Source organism: Peromyscus maniculatus, chromosome 8 (genome assembly GCF_049852395.1).
Source record: "Peromyscus maniculatus bairdii isolate BWxNUB_F1_BW_parent chromosome 8, HU_Pman_BW_mat_3.1, whole genome shotgun sequence".
Classification (NCBI taxonomy): Eukaryota; Metazoa; Chordata; class Mammalia; order Rodentia; family Cricetidae; genus Peromyscus; species Peromyscus maniculatus.
Genome location: NC_134859.1, coordinates 17,745,421 through 17,766,831, shown reverse-complemented (window position 1 = coordinate 17,766,831; position 21,411 = coordinate 17,745,421). Strand labels below are relative to the sequence as shown.

Here is a 21,411-nt window from a genome sequence, read left to right as displayed (position 1 = left end):
GTGGAAAGGAACCCCTCCAAATTAACACTGTTTATTTTGGGCAAGTCTAAGGTTTTCGTTTTCGGCATAGGCAAAGATAAACACACCCAGACCTTCATTTGTAGTATGTGGATAAGAAATCGCCTGTATGGCTCAAACCAAGGCACAGGATGAATAAATACAAATTCATTTATTCCTTTAACACATACAACCCAAAGCACTTTGGGTTTTTTTTGTTGTTGTTGTTGCTGTTTTTGTTTTTCAAGACAGAATTTCTCTGTGTAGCCCTGGCTGTCCTGGAACTCTCTCTGTAGACCAGGTTCCCCTTAACTCACAGGGATCCACCTGCCTGTTTCCCAAGGGTTGAGATTGAAAGTGTGTGTGCCCTCCAACCCCATCCCACCCCCACCCACCCACCCCCCACCCACTCCTCCACCCACCCCACCCCACCCCACCCCGCCCTGGCCACACACACACACACACACACACACACACACACACACACACATTTTGTCCATTTTAAGACAGGTTCTTAACTATGTATCCCTAGAGGCCAATAGTCAATTTGTAGCCAAGCTGGCCTTGAACTTGTGGCAGCCATGTTAGTTCCAGGACAACCAGGATCACACAGAGAGACTCTGTCTTGAAAACCCAAAACCAAAACAACAACAAAAACAAAGAAACAAAAACCATGAACTAGATAATTGTATATTTAGAACATACATGATAGCAAAATCTTATAATCCTGGGACAAGAAGACTGAGGAAGAAGAATCATGAATTCAAGGCCAGCCTGGGCTACATTGCAAGACCGCTTCTCAAACAAACAAGCATTCTCTGAAAGGAAGGCTCTGTAATTAGCTTGTACTGGGGACCGTCCAACACCTAAGGGACAGTGGGCAAGTGCTTGTCTGCACTTCATGCCCAACTCAGGAAGGATAAATTTTTATGTGAACTAGGTCAGAAAGTTTTCGGAAACTGTCTGTAGAAGTAGATGGTTAGACCTCCAGAATGCTCAGTTTCTACCTCTGATGTCTACAAAGATGTTTAAGTTTCATTCTCTGAGGCTTGGGGTGTGGCTTAGAGGCCTAGCCAGGGTCTGGGTTCATTTCCCTAACAACAACAACAACAACAACAACAACAATAACAACAACAACAACAACAACACACACACACACACACACACACACACACACACACACACACACACGAAGCAGAAAATGTTTCATCCTTTGAAACTATGCATAAAACAGAACAAGTCAGAAAGGTGCAAACCCCCACGTCTTCATGAACATTTGAGGAACAGATACAACATTTAACTGCATAGGATACTTTAAATGCTTCTGGCACCCAGGCCTACTTGTAAAGGCCAATAAATACCCAACTGAGGCTGAGGTAAGAGAATTACAAGTTAGAGGCCAGTCTAGACCACTTAGTGAGACTCTCTCTCAAAATAAGAAGTAAAAAGAGACCTGGAACATTGTTCGATCCAGGTTTGATCCCCTGCACCTACATGGTGGTCATAACTACATCTGTAACTCCAGTACCAGGGGATCCAATGTCTTCCTCTGTCTTCCATGGATACCAGGCATGCACATAATGCACATAAATACATGGAGGCAAAACACACACACACACACACACACACACACACACACACACACACACACACGTGATAAAAGTAAGAGCTGGGGAGGAGCTAAGCAGAAGCATGCTTGCCTAGCATGTGTAAGCCTCTAGGTTCAACTTCTAGTACCCCGAAATAATAAATAAAATTCTCCTGGAATTTTATTTTTGTCTTGAAGATGGTTGTGTTGTTGATCTGTCTTACTCTGAAGCCAAGCTGCCTTTAAACATACCGTCCTCCTAATTCAGTTTCCTAAGTGCTGGGCCTGCAGGTGCATACCATACTGTTAAGGGGGTTTCAGAGACTGATGACATGACTGGAGATAATGTAGCTCTTCACCAATTGCTGTGTTGTAAAATATTTCCACAGAGTGTTAGCCAGGTCCACAAGCTAGAGGGAGTATGCTGGAGCCTCCTCAACCTACTGTCTGCCTTTCTGGCCTCCTCAATAGAAAAATGATACTTGCTGAGGATGCCTGTGACTACAGAAGTTTCCATGGCTATCCTAGGCCTGCAGGCCAACAGACCAAGCAAGTGCAGTCAGTTTCTCTGAGCCAAACTCACCTCTACATGCAGACAATTTACTCATCTATAGAAAATGGTCTGGCTGGGCGGTGGTGATGCACGCCTTTAATCCCAGCACTTGGGAGGCAGAGGCAGGCAGATCTCTGTGAGTTTGAGGCCAGCCTGGTCTATAGATCGAGATCCTGACAGGCACCATTTGCCAAATTTCATTTCTTTGAGTACCTTTTGGGTTACTTCCTGCAGGTAGTGGTGTTTGGTTATTATAAAGCACAAGTAGGACATTTCCTTATAATTTCCTTGGCTTGTTGCCAAGTGATAGAAAATCTTTTTTCAAACCTTTGTTATTAACATGGTGTTTCTTATGAAATTTTGGAGCTTTTAGCACACTTCCTACCAATAGCTGGTCAATTTTATCATTTCTTTGTGCTAGAGGGCCTGGTAGACCCACATGGGATCTGACATGTGTTATATACAAGGGATGATTTCTATTTCTGATTATTTCTTATAATTGAATAAATAACAAAGTCAATTCTGAATCATCTGGAATAACTTCAGCAGTTCCCATATGTAAAACAACTCTTTCTGCATACTGAGAGTCAGTAACTATATCAAGAGGTTATGAAAATTTTAATAATATCACGAGAGTAGCATATAATTTTGATTTTTGAACAGAATCATAAGGGCTTTGAGCCACTTTACTTAAATTTCCTGATTTAAAACCTGCCTTTCCTGATTTGTTTGTATGAGTATAGAATGTAGGGGCTCCAGATATTGGTGCTCCCCGTACCAATTGTGAGAAAGGACCCAAGTGATTCTCTTTATAAATTGAAGTCTCTCGCTTTTGGGATATTTGTTGTTAATCTCTCCCAAAAAATTACTGCAAGCTCTTTGTCAATGTTCATTTTTCTGCCCATAAGAGGAAATTTCAGCATTAGTAAAAGGTACTACAATTTCTGTTGGGCTCATTCCTGTTAATTGATGAAGTCTCTCTTTTTCTTTTAGAATCAATTCAGAAACCTTTTCTACATAGGTCTTTAATTTTTATGTTCTGTTTGTGTGACAAAAATATTCATTCTAGAATATTATCTTCTCTCTGCATAAGAATTCCAGTAGGAGAGTGGGTAAAAGGTAGAATAAGTAGGATGCAATCAAGTTCTGGATCCAAATGATCCACATGTGCATCTTGTGATTTTTTTTCTCTACCAATTCTCTCTCAATCACAGCTGTTAATTTTCTTCAACTATTTATGTCCTTCTCACCTTGTAAGGTTTGAAATAAATTACTTAGTTCTTGAGCTGTTATTCCGATTGTGGGTGGTAGTTAGCAACTGTCTCCCAGTAAGTGTTGAAAGTCATTCCTGATTCTTCGGTCTTGTCCCAAGCATTCAAAGCTGCTGTACGGCACAGGGCCAAGGTGTGATCATCAAATGTCTTTCCACATCTTCATAACAGTCCCTCACCAAGCATTTGATCTTGGGAAATCTTCTAACCTCTAACCCTGCCTTGCTGTTCCATGGCCCTGGCTTCATCTCTCCACCATGTGTTCCATTGTAACTGAGAACCGGATTACAATCCTGCTGCAACTAAATCTTTCCAGTCTCGTGGGATAATTCTGAGTGGCCGATGACTTTAACATCTGCTTCACAAAAGGTGAGTGCATACCATATTAAACTATTGCTTCTGTAGGATCCAGTTAACTTCCGCATTCCCTGGGGATATTTATCATCTGGTGTTCATTCTTGAATGGTAACTGCATAAACTAGGGTTGGTTTTCAAATAACCTTGGGATGCTCCTCTCTCACTTCATAATATAATGGTGAGGTTGGTTCTCCTCTAAATGCTGTTCCTGAATATTTTTATTATTTGTTTCTAAAGCTTTTATCTTATCAATCAAAATTGTATTATTCTCCCAAGTAATTATTTGTAAAGCTTACATATTATCAGTAGTAGACTTTTCTAAGACTGGTATCTTATCAATTTCTCATATTTGGTAGTTATCAAAGCATTTTTAAGGATAAAATGTGAATTACCAGACTGCTAATAACTGTGGTAAACATTATATTGATCCAAGCTAAGTTGTTCATCTCATTTATTTCATCTATTTTCATAACAGCAGTGAATAGGGTCCTAATTCCCTGCATTGTGATACTGCCAATCGTCAACATGGGGAAGGTTTTTAAATTGTCTTTTCCTCTTATTATTTTACTTTTTAAAATTTTTTTTATGTATTTATGTATTTAATAGCCTAGTTCACCGTTTAAAAGTTCCCAAGTATCTTATCAGTTGTGATGCTGCTCCTCGGAGGTCTGGGCTGTGGTCTTCTCTGGAGGCGTGAGTTGTGTGAAGGTATTTAGATGTAGTGACGATGTTTGGCCAGCAGGCGGAGGAGGTGAGGCACCAAGGTAGCTCAAGGTCAGCACACTAAGCCAATGCTCAAAGCAGCTGGACCACACTACCCTGGGCTTGTGAGGAGCAGAACTCGTATGCGGCGGAGGGGACGGCGGCACCCCGAGCGATGCTCAAGGACCAGAACTTGTCCCACGCCTGTGCAAGCCGAGCAGAACCGATTCGGGAGGACACCCGATGGCTGCAAGCGCGGGCGGGAGAGCGCGGGGAACTCCGGGGGTCGCGGTGGAGGCGCGCGGGGAGCTCCGGGACAGACCCGCTCTAGAAGTCGCGGAGTGCCCCACTTCGGGCACCAGATGATGAAATTTTCTTTATGGCTTATTAAAATGCAAAATCCCGTCCACAAATATTAAAAAACAAAAGAGGAACCTGAGTCAAATCACAAGCCACCGCTAACATCCTACAGGATTCGTTTCCTCGCTCGAAAAGGCCGCCTCTTCCTTGGTCACATCCATCACCAATGAAAACCCGCCTCTTGGATCAAAACTCTCCTTTCAATTGGCTAGTGGACCAGTGACAGACTTCCCATAACAAAGGTGGCCACAGAGCCATACCTCCCTCGGATCTGGAGTCCCTTGATAAGAAATCAGGAAGCTGCCAGGTGGTGCATGGTTTAATCCCAGCAGAGGCAGAGTATCTCTGAGTTCCAGGCCAGCCTGGTCTACAGAGCTAGTTCCAGGACAGCTAGGACTGTTACACAGAGAAACCCTGTCTTTAAAAAACAAAACAAACAAACAGTTGGACCTCTGTGAGTTCGAGGCCTCACACAGGACAGCCTGGTCTACAGAGCGAGATCCAGGACAGGCTCCAAAGCTACATAGAGAAACCCTGTTTCGGGGGGGCGGGGGGGGGGGGGGAGAAAGAAAGGAAGGAAGGAAGGAAGGAAGGAAGGAAGGAAGGAAGGAAGGAAGGAAGGAAGGAAGGAAGGAAGGAAGGAAGGAAGGAAGGAAGGAAGGAAGGAAGGAAGGAAGGAAGGAATCTGGAAGCGGTGTCCGTGCTACTGTGGGGAAAAGGACCGAGCTGTCAGTGGAAGAAGAGCATGAGCATCAACCATGCTGAAGAAACAAAGACAAAAGACAGGAAACACAACCCCCAATTTCAGTGATAGAATCAAACTTTTTAATTTTCTTTCTAGAAACTTACAAATTCCAACTCATAGATTTTTTTTTTTTTTTTTATGATTTATTTATTATGCATACAGTGTTCTGTTTGCATGTATCCATGCAGGCCAGAAGAGGGAGCCAGATCTCATTACAGATGGTTGTGAGCCACCATGTGGGTGCTGGGAATTGAACTCAGGACCTCTGGAAGAACAGCCAGTGTTCTTAACCTCTGAGCCATCTCTCCAGACCCCCCAACTCATAGATTTTTTATAGTAAAAAGATTATTTACTGGCAAAAATCGTAGGAACCCTTCAGACGCCATGAGCAAGCATCAGGCTAGGCTCATGACCTGGTCCTGCCCACCTGCGATGGGGGTTTTGGAGAGGCAGAGCAAGGAAACAGCTTGGTCCCCAGAAGAAGGACTAGACGGCGAGGATTTCCAAATTCACATTCAACGTTTCCGGTGGTAAGTATAGACCTCTGTGAGGATGGAGGCATTTCTCATGAAGAATACTGCCTCCTGGATACATTTTTTTTTTTTTAAATACAATGTTTGTTTGTGTGTCAAAAGATGTATCCTGAGGCAGAGGATGTAGTTCGGTTGATACAGTGATGGTTTAACATGCATGAAGCCTTGGGAGTGATCTTCAGCGCTGCAAAAAGTGGGCGTAGTGGCTCTTTTGTCATTTCAACACTTGGCAGGTAGAGACAGGAGAATCAGGTGTTCAGAATCATCTTCAGCTACACAGTGTGTTTGAAGAGAGCCGGAGTTACGTGGGATCCTATCTCAAAAAAGAAAAGAAAAGAAAGGAAGGAAGGAAGGAAGAAGGAAGGAAGAAAGAAAGGAAGGAAGGAAGGAAGGAAGGGGGAGAGAGAGAGAGAGAGAGAGAGAGAGAGAGAGAGAGAGAAAGAAAGAAAGAAAAGGAAACTTTGTATCCTGTCATCCGTTCCTGTAATCTCAGAACTCCAGAGACTAAACTAAGGCGGGAAGACTGCAAATTCAAGGCTGTATCCCTCCAATTGGCAAGAGACCAAGGTCACTGGGAAAACCTCAGTGACAGGAGTCCACTTCCTTCATAGTCTTGGAGACTGTGTCTGTCCATTAGACAGGCCCCCTCTGTGCAACAGGGCCAGGGATGGTCCTATGAAACCCTGACCCATAGTTCCTAGCTGCTCCAGGCAGAGTATCCTGGCAGAGAAGAGACATGATCATTCAAGGACACAGGGACCCCAAGAAGTGGGAACAGCTCATTACCTAGAGCTTCGCAGAGGAGGATTTAAACTCTACCAATTGATTGATGTCGTTTGGGAATGTCATCCAGGAGCCACCATCAACCACCAACACAATCCCTGAGACATAGGAAGCCAGAGGGCTGGCCAGGTACAGCACGCTGTGGGCGATCTCTGTCTTGTTTCCAAGTCTTTGTGCAGGGTTTGAAAGACACTTTAATTTCAAACTGTCCTGGGGGCCCCCTGGAAGGCAATAGGAAGTCAGGACCCAGTAAACCCAGTGTCCACTGCTGCCTCGATCCAGCACTCCCTCCGGCCTACATCTGGAAAAGGTGGTCGCTCTAGCAGGGCCTAGCAGAACAACAACAGAGGAAGTGCAGAATGCCACAGAATCCACGGGAGGGAAAGCGATACCCTCTGGGCAATCAGTGAGGGTACGGAGAGCCTAAGAGTTAGGCCAAGTTAGACAGGGTAGAAGGTCAAACATTTGGATAACTTCTTGACTGGAATAAGACAAAATGTTTGCTGTTGTTTTTTGTTTGTTTGTTTTTGTTTTCCAAAACAGGGTTTCTCTGTGAAGCTCTGGCTGTCCTGGAACTCACTCTGTAGACCAGGCTGGCCTGGAACTCAGAGATCTGCCTTCCTCTGCCTCCCAAGTGCTGGGATTAAAGGCGTGTGCCACTGCCTCGCTGAAGATAGAATATTTTAAGCCCTGCTACAATTTGAGAAGCTTTGATGGTTGTCCCAAACTCCCAAAGAGACTTACCCAGTCGCCGCATCCCCTCAGTGCCACTGATGGGACCAGGAGCCAGGCTGTTGACACGGATATTCTGGGGACCCCACTCCACAGCCAAGTGTCGCGTCATAGCATCTGCGTGGGAGAAATACACATAGGAGGGGAAACCGTGAGGCCGTGCCATCTCTGGGTTAGCCTAAATGCCAGCGGGAGCTCAGGGTCAGGTCTAGGCCTGTGCAGTGTCCACGGCTAGGGTCAAGTCCGTGTGGAGGTTACCAGGCTCCAGGGACAGTCAAGGGGATAATTCACAGGGGGCGCCCATACCCACGGCTGCCTTGGCCGCGCCTGCGTGGAGCTGCAGCACCTGCCCCCGCATGCTAAGAGTGGCGGTGATGTTCACAATCACTCCTCCATGGTCCTGAAACATACAAGGGATGGCCGTGAGTGGGGAGCCACAGGAGGAAAGGCCCCTGCCCGGAGGATACCCACCCGGAAGAACTTCTCGTAAAGCACACGAGACACATTGAAGGTGCCAATGGTGTCGATGTCAACCACAGTCTTGAAGGCGTTGAAAGACAAAGCGCTGGCCGGGCATAAGAAGTTTCCAGCTGCACCTGGAGATCAGAAGGGAAAAGCTGGTGGGCTGCGGCTCTGAAAAGACAGGACACTAATGGGCTAATCCCTGCCAAGGGTACAAAAAGGAGCCTGATGTTCTGTGGGCTCTGAGAGTGTGGAGACCCTCAAAGCGGTCTGAACCGGACAAGACAGAACTCAAAGCACTTGAAATTCATGGGCAACAGGCACAGGATAGAAGACGAGATGCCAAGAAGTTAAGTCCTGAAACCAAGTATAAAGGCGGCACGTGGGGCAGAGGCAGAAGGATCAGGAGTTCAAGGTCATCTTCAAGCACACAGTAAGTTTGATCCCAGCCTGGCCTATAGGAGATTCTATCTCACAAAATAAATAGATAGATGATAGATCAGTAGATAGATTTTTTTTTTTTTTTGGTGTTTGTGAATGTGACCTTATTTGAAAATAGAGTCTTTAATAGGCCTGGTAGCCCAAGCCTTTAGTCCCAGCACTTGGGAGGCAGAGGCAAGGGATCTCTAAGTTCAAGGCTAGCCTGGTCTACAGAGTGAGCTCCAGGACAGCCAGGGCACACAGAGAAACCCTGTCTCAGGAAAAAAAATATGGAGCCTTAATATATGATAATAATATAAATTATTCAGCAAATGTAACATTTGAGTAATAGCAGATATTGTGAAGTAATTATATAGAATTCTGTTTTATCTACTTAATTATTCTGTAAGGCTACAAAATCAACTTTTTTCTGGGCCAAAGATAGTAACCAGTCCATTTTGCATGATGAGCTCCATTCCCAACTCTATTACTTTGAATTATTTGTTTATTTATTTAGAGACAGGGTCTCTTTATATAACTCTGGCTGTCCTGGAACTTATCATGTAGACCAGGCTGGCCTCAAACTAAGAGATCTGCTTGCCTCTGCCTCCTGTGTGCTCAGATTAAAGGCATGTGCCACCACACCTGGGGAGGCAGCCTCATACTTTTATTTTAGTATTTATTTAGTATGTGTACATGGGTGGTGTGTGCAGGTGTGCAGATGCCAGGGCATGTGTGGGGGTCAGAGGACATCCTGCGGTGGTGGACACACTCATTCCACCATGTGGGTCCCAGGGATAGGACTCAGGTCTAAGCTGCTGAGTCACCTCACCAGCCCACTTTTTAAAGTGGAAATTTCAGTCCACAAGAACACCCCTGAAGTGTGACTTAGTCATGTTCACAGCGCACCCAGCAGAGCTTAGGCTTTGCTGACCCGCCACTCGGAAAGAGCAGAGATTGTCCAGGACAGAGCCTGTAGCCTAGATTGTGCCTCTGGCAAATGAAAAGGTCCTGGCTGGGCCAGGACAGAACCTGTAGCCTGAGTCTTGCCTCTGGCAACTGTGAGGCCATAGTCAGGCCAGGACAAGCACCTAGGCTCTCTGGCACACCCCTGCCCCCAGGAACAGAGTTCTAGAGCTTCCAAGCAGCACTATCGACCTATCAGATGGCTCCGGCCTCACTTGTTGCTGACTCACAGTTAATAAGGATGTCGATTTTGCCAAACTCTTTCAGCGCCTGGTCCACAGCAGCCATGACAGCTGAGGGAACTCGAACATCCATAGATAGAGGGAGGCACCGCCTTCCGGTGGCAGCAACCAACTTTCCAGCAGCCTAGGCAGCAGACAGGAAGAGGGTTGGCTAGCAGCCTCAGCCTGGAGAAGCAGACCTTAGAACTCGATGGAAATGATACATTACATTAGGACCCCAAATTTGCCATGGTACCCTGCCAAGGGAGACTTGGCTTGCAAATAGCCACCCCCTGGGGTCATGACCCCTGGTGGATGTAGGTAAGACATCCTGCATTCTCTATAACCTGTCACCTGTCCCAGATCTCACCTTCTGCCTACCCTGTAGGCATTTCCCCTGACCCTAGATGGGTGGGATGATGACCTTCATAGTGCTGGCGATCCTACTGAATAATTCTGGAACCATATTACTTCTAAAAACATGACCCAATAGCCAAACTTCCAAAACGTCAAGGGTATCGAGGCTGGGCTTGGTGGCGCACGCCTTTAGTCCCAGCACTCCGAGGCAGAGCCAGGCGGATCTCTGTGAGTTCAAGGCCAGCCCGGTCTACAGAGTGAGATCCAGGACGGGCACCAAAACTACACAGAGGAACCTTGTCTTGAAAAAAACAAAACAAAGAAACAAACAAAAAAGTCAAGGGTATCCATGAGGGTCCATTTCCACTGAGCTCCTCTACATAAGAAGAAACAGGTTTTTGGTGTTTTTATCCCCTGGGCCTCAGGACTCTTTCCCCACCCAGGTTCAGAACCCCACAGCCTTGCTCTCACCGTGGACACTCTTGGCAGACTCCTGCTGACGATGACAGTGTGGCAGCCATGCCTACAAAACCGAATGGCAGGACTGAGAAGGAAGACAAGTAAGAGGGACACGCCCCGGGGGAGGCCCCTACCAGGTACTACTCTAAGAGGAACTCCCCCGAGAGTTCCGAAGGCTGAGGTATGAATCAAGGCTGAAGCATGACTGGCAGCAGGCAGAGGGACTCAGGCAGGGCAGAGCAACTCTAGAAGGACTGCAGGGTGCCATGGCTGCCCACCCCTCGGTTTCTGTGATATGTCTCGGGGGTGGGGTATTCTGGCCCAGACACTGTGTACATGGCAGAGGGGGTGTGGTGGGCGACTGGTGCCAATCCCAGACCTGTGCAGGACCTGCTGGGGCACAGGAGTGGAGGATAGAGAGCCCATTTTGAGAGAGGAAGCCTCATGGGGACAGCAATGGGCAGTTCCACCAAAACTACACTAAGTCATCCGACCGTCACGATTAGATAACACACAGGACTTTGTTCTACCAAGAAGAAAGTGCATAAAGCCACTACTTCGAACAATAGTCGACTACCTGGAGCCACAGTCAGTTCTTGTGGGGCTCACCTCAGGTTGTGAAAAGTGGAGTATTGGGGAGAACTGGAGAAGGTTCTTCTACCTCCGCCTCAGCCTGATTCTGAGCCTCCGCTGGCCTCAGTAGCAAGTTGCTAACCCTCTCATGATGCCACAAGACCTGTGTCCCCAGAGACACTCTTGTCCACCGTAGCAGCCCCCTCAGAACCTATAAACCTCCGAGGCCAGTCACACAGACCTTTAGGAGACTCCAAAGGTCCTGTCTTCCCCAACCCCAGGGCAGCACCCAACCATTCCCCAAAATCCATTAGGGTCCAGCCAACGGAAAGTAAGGTGATAGGGAGGGTCTCAGGGCAGTGTGTACCTCATGAAAATCTCAGCGATCCGGAAGCCAATCCCAGAACCACCACCTGTAATAAAGGCCACCTTGTCCCTTCAAAAAAAGGAAAATGTAGTCATTTTTTTAAAAATATTTTTTATTTCATCCCTATGAGTATTTTGCCCGTGTGCCTACACATGGTTGAGTCCTCATGTGGATGCTGGGGATCGAAGCTGAGTCCTCTGGAAGAGCAGTAGGTGCTCTGAACCACTGAGCCAGCTTTCTAGTCCCTAGAGTCTACTTTAATGCCAATGTTTTAGCCTGGTGGGGGATGCATGCGTGTAACTCCAGCATCAGGAATTACATAAGAGCTACATAGTGAGTTTCAGGACAGCCTAAACTACGTAAGATTCTGTCTCAATAAATAAATCACTGGCCAGGCAGTGGTGGCGCACGCCTTTAATCTCAGCACTCGAGAGGCAGAGGCAGGTGGATCTCTGTGAATTCGAGGCCAGCCTGGTTTACAGAGAGAGTTCCAGATAGCCAGGTCTACAGAGAGAAACCTTGTCTCGAAAAACCAAAACTAAATAAATAAGTAAATAAATCACTGTTAACAGAGGATAAATAGGTGGCCTAAGGGGGACTTTGATCCCATGAACTTTCACCCAGTTTGGCTATGAAAGAAAATATGCTCAAGCAGAGGCTGGAACCCAGTGGGTTTGCTAGACACAATCCACAGCCATAAAACTGCAATCTTTAAAGTCTGTTGTTATTGGGCTTCCTGGAAGTTCATAACATTTAACCTAAAATGCTTTGTGTAGTAAGGTCTCAAGTGAGACATTTTCAAAACGAACAAGCTTCCTCCCTCAGTCCTTCATCCGATCCTTCCAGAACCCCAAGAAACTTCAGGTCTGCCCAGGAGCAGAGTACTGAGCACCAGTCCCAGCAGCAGATCCGTTCTGACCCCTGTACCCCAACCCCGGATCTCTCCCTTATTCCCTGCTTTAGCTCACTGAAGAAGGTCCGGGCAGAAGAGGTGGTGGTATTCAGAAAGACAATCGTCCTCCTCAACGTCGGGCGGCTGCTGGTCCATGACGCTCGCTGTGTGCGGGCCGCAGTGGTGAGGACAGTAAAACTGGGAACCAGACCCTACCTTGCAGTGCACAGCGTTCTGCAAGCTGCTCGCTCCGCCCAGAAACAACCAGGACCAGAGTCCCACCCCCCCACGCCACCCCGCCCACCAGACTCTCTCAGCAGGGAGGCCCCACCCATAAGGCGGTGCCTCGTCCCTTCCACGCCTTCCTATCACACTCCGGTCTGCGACTCCCCGCCCTCCCGCTCTTCGCATTCCACCCGGCGGGCACCCCACCCATGGTGGCGCGCGGCCTGCTGGGACTGCAAGAGGGAGGAGGCGCAGACGCAGACGCCGTACGATGCTCCCGCCTGTTAAACCCCGAGTCCTTTCCCAGTTGGATGTAGGTGAGGCCACTTAATCCAAGTACCCAAGCTGGCCAGACAGTGTCGTATCAGCTTGGACACTCCCTTCCAGTGCAAGAGGATCGGGAGTTTGCAAAGCCAATAGCTCCCTCGCGTGGCTAGCCCGGGTGAAAAAATTCCCAGAGTGGCCCTCTTGGTGGCTGGCAAGGATCACCGCACTTGATCCACATTCTCCTGAAGCTGTTCAGACAAGAGACCGGTTGCTGAGAACCCAGGAGTGGGTTCCGTCGTCCAGCTGTTAAAAAGTGAAATGACTTGTCAATTAGCCTCAGAAGCGGTCATGTGTATCAGCTACTTGGGTCAGCCACTTCAGGATCCTGGGTGAGATGGGATTCACATGTATCAACGTGAAGATAAAAGGCGTCAGGCAGTGGTCACCGTCACAGACCACATCAGGTCAAGAGTGGAGAATACTCTCTGGTGCCTGGGTTGCATTGAGGGAAAGATGAGCGTAGCCCCTGGAGTGTAAGCCTCCGCTGTTCCGACCTCAGACCAGACACACATTACCTACAAGGACTGGCACTGCTACCCACAAGTTGTGTGCCTTGAAGAAACCTTGGGCCCACCTATCCCTTGCTGCCACCCACTCTCAGAAGAATCATACAGGCAGGAGCTGTAACAGCACCAGCCAAAGAACTCCATTCGGATTCTCGATTTCACGAACCCTGAACTCTTGCCTGGTTGATATAGTTACCAAAGTCAAGGGATCCTCCTCCCAGGGGAGGAAAGCTATAAGCTTCAAGCCAGTTTACACCAAGCATAAAAAACTCTCATTAGAGTGCTGGAGTAAAGCCGTTTTCTCCAGATATGACTACCGGACCTATAGGAAGCTTGGCCCTGCAGTTATGCCAAGGAAATGAGTAGAATACAGTGATAGCTGGGACTAGGGTAATAGTAATGCAGGGCGTCTCAGAACCTTTGCCTTAGGTTCCCACCTAGAACTCCTTCCTACTGTCAGGGGTCTTGGGGCAGGGATGCTAGGGCATATAAGAACTGAACACAGGGTCCCACCAGGCAGTTTCCTTGATTCATGCTGGGTGGGACTTTTCAGTGATTCAGCTGTTCTGAAGTCATCCGTGCTTCTGTAGCTAGCCCCGCATCCATGTCCCGTCCGTCCAATAAAGCCATGGGTTCCCCAAGCTGGGAATGGATAGAATTGCTACTCTGCACATCTCCCCAGCAAAGATCACACAATGCTGAGATGGCAGAAATAAGTATACCATCCCCATTTGAAGCAGAAGATTTTAATGTTTCTCCTTTGGGGCAGGCGAAACCACCTGTGACAATGTCCCCAAGGTTGTCTGGCACTTTGGTACAGAAGGATATGGTCCAATATTGTGCTGGTTTCGGACAGAACAAGGCACATACAGTTGAGGTTTAGACTCCCTGGGCTGGGGGTAGACAAAAGGTAAACAGGGAGTGTTTGGGAGACGGGAAGGGTATGGGCTGGAGTTCTTGTTGGCAGAGGTAGTTGGTCATGGATGAACCCTGAAGTGCAGAGGGCAGTTCAAACCCTCAGGCTGGGTAGCAGCTGCTGTGGTGACCACCGTCTGCCCAGGTCAACAGTTCACTGCTCTGAAACCACAGCTGGATCTCTCTCTGGGCCCCCTCCACAGAATCGCTAGCATGGATGACATTCCTGTGAGAGGGAGAGGTAAAGCCTATGCCTCAGTGAGAGAGCTCCCAGGGACAATTGCCTCTAGCCTGCTGCCCTCTGTCAGGGGAACAGTGTGATCGTACAGAAGAGAAAGGGATTTTGGAGCTGGTTATGGTGCTAAGAGCCTGTAATACCAGCACCGAAGAAGCTGAGATGGGAGGACTGCCTCGAGTTCTAGGCCAGCCTGGATTACAGAGGAGACCCAGTCTCAGGAAGGAAGGGAGGGGCTGGAGAGATGGCTCAACAGTTCAGAGTACATTCATTCTCTTGCAGAGAACCTGAGCTTAGTTCCCAGCACCTGAACAGGGCAGCTCAAAACTACCTGTAACTCCAGCTCCAGAGCATCTTACACCCTCTTCTGGCTTACACAGGCACTGCAGGCACATGCACAGACACACACGCACATGCACACGCACACGCACACGGGCCAGGCAGTGGGGGCGCATGCCTTTAATCATAGCTCTTGGGAGTCAGGGGCAGGCGGATCTCTGTGAGTTTGGGGCCAGCCTGGTCTACAGAGTGAGTTCCAGGATAGCTAGGACTGTTATACAGAGAAACCCTGTCTTGAAAAATTAAAAAAAAAAAAAAAAAAAAAGGAAGATGAGAGCTAGAGATGTAGCTCAGCTGGCAGAGTGCTTGCCTAGCATGCACAAAGCCCCAAATTTGATTCCCAGCACCACATAAACCAGGCATGGCAGTGCATGTCTGTAATCCAGTACTTGGGAAGTAGAGGCAGAAAGATTACAAGTTCATGGTCATCCTCAGCAATATAATCAGTTTGGGACCAGCCTGGATTACATGAGATTCTATCTGGAAAAAAAAAATGGCCGGGTGGTGGCGCACGCCTTTAATCCCAGCACTCGGGAGGCAGAGGCAGGCAGATCTCTGTGAGTTCGAGGCCAGCCTGGGTCTACAGAGCGAGATCCAGGAAAGGCACAAAGCTATACAGAGAAACCCTGTCTCGAAAAACCAAGAAGAAGAAGAAGAAGAAGAAGAAGAAGAAGAAGAAGAAGAAGAAGAAGAAGAAGAAGAAGAAGAAGAAGAAGAAGAAGAAGAAGAAGAAGAAAAGGGGGAAGGAAAGTGGATAGGCAGTAACAGGCTGGAAATCTGCATCTAGCCTGGCCTTGGTTTCTTGCAAGCTCAGAAGCTAGCCTATACACCAGCTTCTGAGGGCTAGATTTCCCTACCAGTTATCACAGCCAAACCCATATGGTTACTGACCAAAAGAGAATACTAAAGAGCCAGGGAAAATACTATTTGTAGTTTCACATGCCTTCAATTCCAGCACTCAGGTGGCAGAGGCAGGTGGATCTCTGTAAGTTCAAGGCCAGCCTGGTCTACAGAGTGGGCTTCAGGACAGCCAGGGCTACACAGAGAAACCCTGTCTGGAAGGAAAAAAAAAAGAAGCCAGGGAAAAAGGGTTTAGTCAGACATGGTAGCATACTGTAAGTTAACATTCAGGTGGTAGAGGCTCGAAGATCAGGAGTTCAAGACAGCCTGAACTACTTAATAAGCTCAAAGCTAGCCTGGCCTACCTGACAACTTATCTCAAATAAATAAAACCTTATAGTAAACACCCCACTATCAGAAACTTTCAGCCCAGCAAGAAACCCACTTCTCAAGGATCTGTCTTCTCTCCCTGCCCACCCATCCCCCAAAAAAACAAACAGGGTTTCTCTGTGTAGCCCTGGCTATCCTAGAACTCACTCTGTAGACTAGGCTGGCCTTGCACTCAGAGATCCGCCTGCCTCTGCCTCCCCAGTGCTGGGATTAAAGGTGTGTGCCACTAACCCCGGCTTCAAGGATCTGTCTTAAGTGCAGGCTGCCAGTCTAATTGGCCTTCTTTATCCCATATTGGGAGACTAAGGGTGTCAGGGCCTCCATACCTGCTGATGTGAACACTGAAGTCTCCCCTGATTGTCCCAGGGGCTGCCTGGGTTGAGTCAGTGTGTCCTATCATGGTCCTTGAGATGTGGACCACATTGTGCCCTTCCCAGACCTGCAGCACAGATATGAAGGTTGGAGAAGTTGGGGGACCCTAGGTGCCCTGGGCTGAATCCAAGCCCTTCCTTTGCTTAGGGGAGGACACCCCACACACCCGTTCCATTGCCCCTGTACCATGGCCACCACAGGCCCAGAGCTCATGTAGCTGATAAGGGATGGGTAGAATGGCTTCCTCTGTAGGTCCCGGTAGTGCTCAGCAAGGATGCTCTCTGGTGCCTGTGTGGAAGGAGGGGTAAGAAGAACCCTTGGAGAGTAAACCCTGAATTGGTGTCCTGAGTTTGGGGCACCTTTCAGACACTACTATGGAAGCTAGCTCCCAGAATGGTTACTCCCAACCTTTGCAACTGCCAGTGCTAGGAGACTCTCCCTAGAGTCTCCTAGGGCTAAGGGCTGATACCTGCAACATCTTCATCCCCACTAGCTTGAAGCCTCGCCTCTCAAAGCGCTGTATCACAGTCCCCACTAGCCTCCGCTGCACCCCATCTGGCTTCACAGCAACCAGGGTCCGCTCCTGGGGCCAGGAAGGCCCTCCTGTAAAAGAGGAAGAGTCAGGGGTCAAGATGATCCACATTTTCAGGTTTCTCCCACCTAGATCCCTGACAGAGCTCAGACATCACAGCACTGGAAAGTACCCACCACCTTGTAGGGAGATCTGGAAGAACAAATACAAATGGGAGCTGGCCAAGTTGGATGATTTCCCCAAATCCAAGATGATTTCCCCAAAAAGGTTCAGATAACTTAGGGACCAAAGAGGCCTTGTGATGCCCACCCGCCCTGGGAAGAAAACTTGAGCCTAGCCAGGGTACCACACTGTGTGAACCCCAGGCCTGCACACTAGGAGCTTATCCTTTGGGTATGAAGAAATGGCATGAAATCAAGGAGACTTAGTGCCCCACCTCCAGGTGGCCTGAGTGCTGGGGACAAAGGGATAAGACTTGAGAAGGACGGTGACAGGAAGTGATCCACATGGCAGGACAGGGACTCAGCTGCTGGGGGTTCAGGCTGCCTCTCAAGAGAACACTGTCAGGGGTTCCGCAGCTGTCTTCAAGCTTCTGCCGCCCTATGCAACTACCAGGACATTGAGTGTCTCCTCCAAGATCAAATGTTACTTTGTTTTGGTTTTGGAGACAAAGTTTTTCTGTGTAGCCCTGGCTCTCCTATAACTTACTCTGTAGACAAGGCTGGCCTCGAACTCAGAGATCCACCTGCCTCTGCCTCCTGAGTGCTGGCATTAAAGGCAGGCACCACCACCACTGGCTCAAAAACTACTTTTGAGAGGGTCCTACCCCGGATCGTCTCGCAAAAGTGTACCAAAGAAAGGAGAAACACCAAGTTAAGAATTTAGAAAGGAGGGATCCGGCTCCATCCTCAGGCCACAATGGGTGCCCACTACAACTCAACAGGTTGAATAAAACCCAAAGAATTTAGTCTCCCTTACATACTTGTTCTGCTACCTGAGTTGACAGGGGACCCAAGGTAGCCCCAGAATTCTGATGCCTGCTGCTGTGTGCCTTGATAATACTGTTCAATTTCCAGGGTGCATGAAAAGAACACAGGTTATCTGGCTCTCAGAAAGCACCCCATGAAGAGCAGGGACCCCAGGAAGTGGCTGGGTTGTCTTAGGCCTGCTCTGGCTCAGGCTGGCTTTCAATACCCTAGGAACAACGGCTCCGTGAAGAGAAAGTGACCCCCCTACACCCTTAGGAGCCACGGGTCTGCTAGTCTCCCCGCCTGGGCTTCTGCATTCTTCTGCTAAAAGCCCTGACCCTGGCTGCTGGGGGTTGTGCTGGCACGGTCCTCCGGGACAAAACCAAGCCTTCAGCAGCTGCACGTGCGCAAACAAAGGCCGCGCGGCAGCCATCCGCCCAGCTCCCCACGGGTGCAGGACTCACCGGAACTGGGGCGCACCAGCAGGCCTGGAATGCGTGGCCCGCACAACAACGCCCGCAGCGCCGCAGCCCCAAAGAAACAGCCCATGGCGCGGGCTGGCGCGGTGCGGAATGCAGCGCCAAGAGGGCAGAGGGAGGTGCCACACTTCGGCCCGCCCCGCCCCGCCTCCACCCCAAGGGGCCGTTGGGGCCCCTCACCCTAGATCTCGCAGGTTCCAAGCTGTGATCTCTGTTAAAATCCGGAGAAAACCCGCTAGGGTGCAGTTCAGTGCGCCGAGGCTTGGGCTAGACCTCCCCAGTACTAGAGTTGGGGTGGGAGAAGAAAAAAAAAATGCAATGGTCCATTCAGTATTTATTATACTCGTCTTCGTACCACAGTCAAACATTCTAAGTATACTTCATGGAGAATAGCTTTTTCATAAATACCAATTGGCTCTATTTAGCTGGGTTTGGCAGTTGGACTATTTGTCAGTTCTGTTACTACGTCCTTAACTTTTCAAACTATTTATTTATTGAAATTTTTGTTTTGTTTAAAAATTGTTCTTTTGGGCCGGGCGGTGGTGGCGCACGCCTTTAATCCCAGCACTCGGGAGGCAGAGCCAGGCGGATCTCTGTGAGTTCGAGGCCAGCCTGGGCTACCAAGTGAGCTCCAGGAAAGGCGCAAAGCTACACAGAGAAACCCTGTCTCAAAAAACCAAAAAAAAAAAAAAAAAAAAAAAAAAAAAAAAAAAAAAAATTGTTCTTTTGGGGTTGAGGATTTAGCTCAGTGGTGGAGCCCTTGCCTAGCAAGCGCAAGGCCCTGGGTTCAGTCCTCAGCTTTTTTTTTTTTTTTTTTTTTTTTTTTTTTTAAGATTAAAACATTTTTTTTTTATTTACAAGCCAGGAGGTAGTGGAGCACACCTTTAACCCAGCACTCGGGAGGCAGAGGCAGGTGGATATGAGTTCGAGGCTAGCCTGATCTACAGAGCAAGTTCCAAGACAACCAGGGATACACAAAGAAACCCTTCTAGAAAACTGCCCCAGCAAATATATATATTAATATGTTTGTGTACAACATACGGTTGTGAGCTGTCCCACGTGGGTGCCGAACTCAGATCCTCTAGAAGAGCAGCCAGGGCTCTTAACCGCTAAGCCCTCTCTCTAACCACTGAGCCCTCTCTCTAACCGCTAAGCCCTCTCTCTAACCACTGAGCCCTCTCTCTAACCACTGAGCCCTCTCTCTAACCGCTGAGCCCTCTCTCTAACCACTGAGCCCTCTCTCTAACCACTGAGCCCTCTCTCTAACCACTGAGTCCTCTCTCTAACCGCTGAGCCCTCTCTCTAACCACTGAGCCCTCTCTCTAACCACTGAGCCCTCTCTCTAACCACTGAGCCCTCTCTCCAGCCTCTTTCACTTTTGTTTTCCGTGTGTTGATTTGTCTGAATGTATGTCTGGGAACTACCTGCCTAAGTCCAGAGAAGGCCAGAAGAGGACATTGGATTCTCTCAGACTGGAGCTACATGAGCCATCTCTTCAGCCCATGTTTTGTTTTTGTGGGTTGGAATTTTTTCTTTTCTTTTCTTTTCTTTTCTTTTCTTTTCTTTTCTTTTCTTCTCTTCTCTTTCTTTTCCTTTCCTTTCCTTTCCTTTTCTTTTCTTTTCCTTTGAGACAGGGTCTCTCAATATAGTCCTGGCTGTCCTGGAACTCACTCTGTAGACCTTGCACTCACAGGTATCCTCCTGCCTCTGCCTGCTGAGTGCTGGGATTAAAAGTCACTATACCTGTGTGTATATATATATAATATATGTATGTATATATTATATACATATATGCATATGTATATATGCATGTATGTATGTATATATGTATATGTATGTATATGTATATATATACTTTATTTTTTTTACTTTATGTTTATGAATTTTTGCCTAAATGTATGTCTTGTATGTCTGTGTACCACATGTGGGAGCTGGGAATTGTTTTTCATTGTTTTTATGACAGAGGTATAATACTTGCTGCTGTCCCTGAGCTCCATATGTAGCAGAGGCTGGCTTTGACATTTTTTTTTTTTAAATTTTTTATTTTTTTTATCCTGAAGAGGGTGCCAGATCTTGTTACAGATGGTTGTGAGCCACCATGTGGTTGCTGGGAATTGAACTCAGGACCTCTGGGAGAGCAGTCAGTGCTCTTAACCACTGAGCCATCTCTCCAGCCCGACTTTTTTTTTTTTTTTTTTTTTTTGAGACAGGTTTCTCTGTGTGGTTTTGGTGCCTGTCTTAGATCTCGCGCTGTAGACCAGGCTGGCCTCCAACTCACAGAAATCTGCCTGGCTCTGCCTCCCTAGTGCTGGGATTAAAGGTGTGTGTCACCACCATCCAGTGGCTTTGAACTTTTGATCTTCATGCCTCTCAAGTCTCTAGTGCTGGGATTACAGGAATTCTCAGACCAGACTCAAATTATTTATTCATTTAATATTTATTTATTTAAAGATTTGTTTGTTATATATACAGTCTTCTGCCTGCATGTATCCCTGCAGGCCAGAAGAGGACACCAGCTCTCATTCCAGGTGGTTGTGAGCCACCATGTGGTTGCTGGGAATTGAACTCAGGACCTCTGGAAGAGCAACCAGTGCCCTTAACCTCTAAGCCATCTTTCCAGATCTAATTTTTTTTGGTAGGGAGAGGGTTCAAGACAGGGTTTCTCTGTGTAGCTTTGGAGCCTGTCCTGGACCTTGCTCTGTAGACCAGGCTGACCTGGAACTCACAGAGATCTGCCTGTCTCTGCCTCCTGAGTGCTGGGATTAAAGGCATGCGCCACTACATCCTGGCTAATTTATTATTTTTTGAAACAGGATCTCACAAACTATCTGAACTTGAAAAAACATTTTGCCGGGGCTGGATCAGGGGTTAAGAGCACTGGCTGCCCTTCCAGAGGTGCAGGGTTGCATTCCCAGCACCCACACAGTAGCTCACAACCACCTGTA

General features: G+C 47.9%; 2 protein-coding genes across 6 annotated transcripts; both read right to left on the bottom strand.

Annotated features, from left to right (window-relative positions):
- Positions 1–5,694: 5,694 nt before the first annotated feature.
- Positions 5,695–12,715, bottom strand: Decr2 (2,4-dienoyl-CoA reductase 2). 3 transcript variants are annotated; one of them, XM_006978833.4, is made up of 9 exons: positions 12,415–12,715; positions 11,447–11,515; positions 10,519–10,570; positions 9,700–9,835; positions 8,093–8,217; positions 7,928–8,021; positions 7,634–7,738; positions 6,893–7,110; positions 5,695–6,419 (listed from the first exon to the last, which is right to left on the bottom strand). In XM_006978833.4, exons 1-8 carry the CDS (start codon positions 12,492–12,494, stop codon positions 6,893–6,895), a joined length of 879 nt encoding a protein of 292 aa, XP_006978895.1. In that variant the 5' UTR covers positions 12,495–12,715; the 3' UTR covers positions 5,695–6,419. The 3 variants fall into 3 exon arrangements, with proteins under 3 accessions (XP_006978895.1, XP_076434221.1, XP_042139682.1); XM_076578106.1 differs by having other exon boundaries at positions 5,695–6,423; positions 12,415–12,605; XM_042283748.2 differs by having other exon boundaries at positions 5,695–6,378; positions 12,415–12,605.
- A 121-nt stretch (positions 12,716–12,836) lies between these two features.
- On the bottom strand, positions 12,837–18,580 carry Nme4 (NME/NM23 nucleoside diphosphate kinase 4). 3 transcript variants are annotated; one of them, XM_076578107.1, is made up of 5 exons: positions 18,452–18,580; positions 16,957–17,090; positions 16,674–16,775; positions 16,442–16,554; positions 12,837–13,133 (listed from the first exon to the last, which is right to left on the bottom strand). In XM_076578107.1, exons 1-5 carry the CDS (start codon positions 18,534–18,536, stop codon positions 13,049–13,051), a joined length of 519 nt encoding a protein of 172 aa, XP_076434222.1. In that variant the 5' UTR covers positions 18,537–18,580; the 3' UTR covers positions 12,837–13,048. The 3 variants fall into 3 exon arrangements, with proteins under 3 accessions (XP_076434222.1, XP_006978897.1, XP_076434223.1); XM_006978835.3 differs by lacking the exon at positions 12,837–13,133 and adding an exon at positions 14,127–14,537; XM_076578108.1 differs by lacking the exon at positions 12,837–13,133 and adding an exon at positions 14,548–15,940.
- Positions 18,581–21,411: the final 2,831 nt, after the last annotated feature.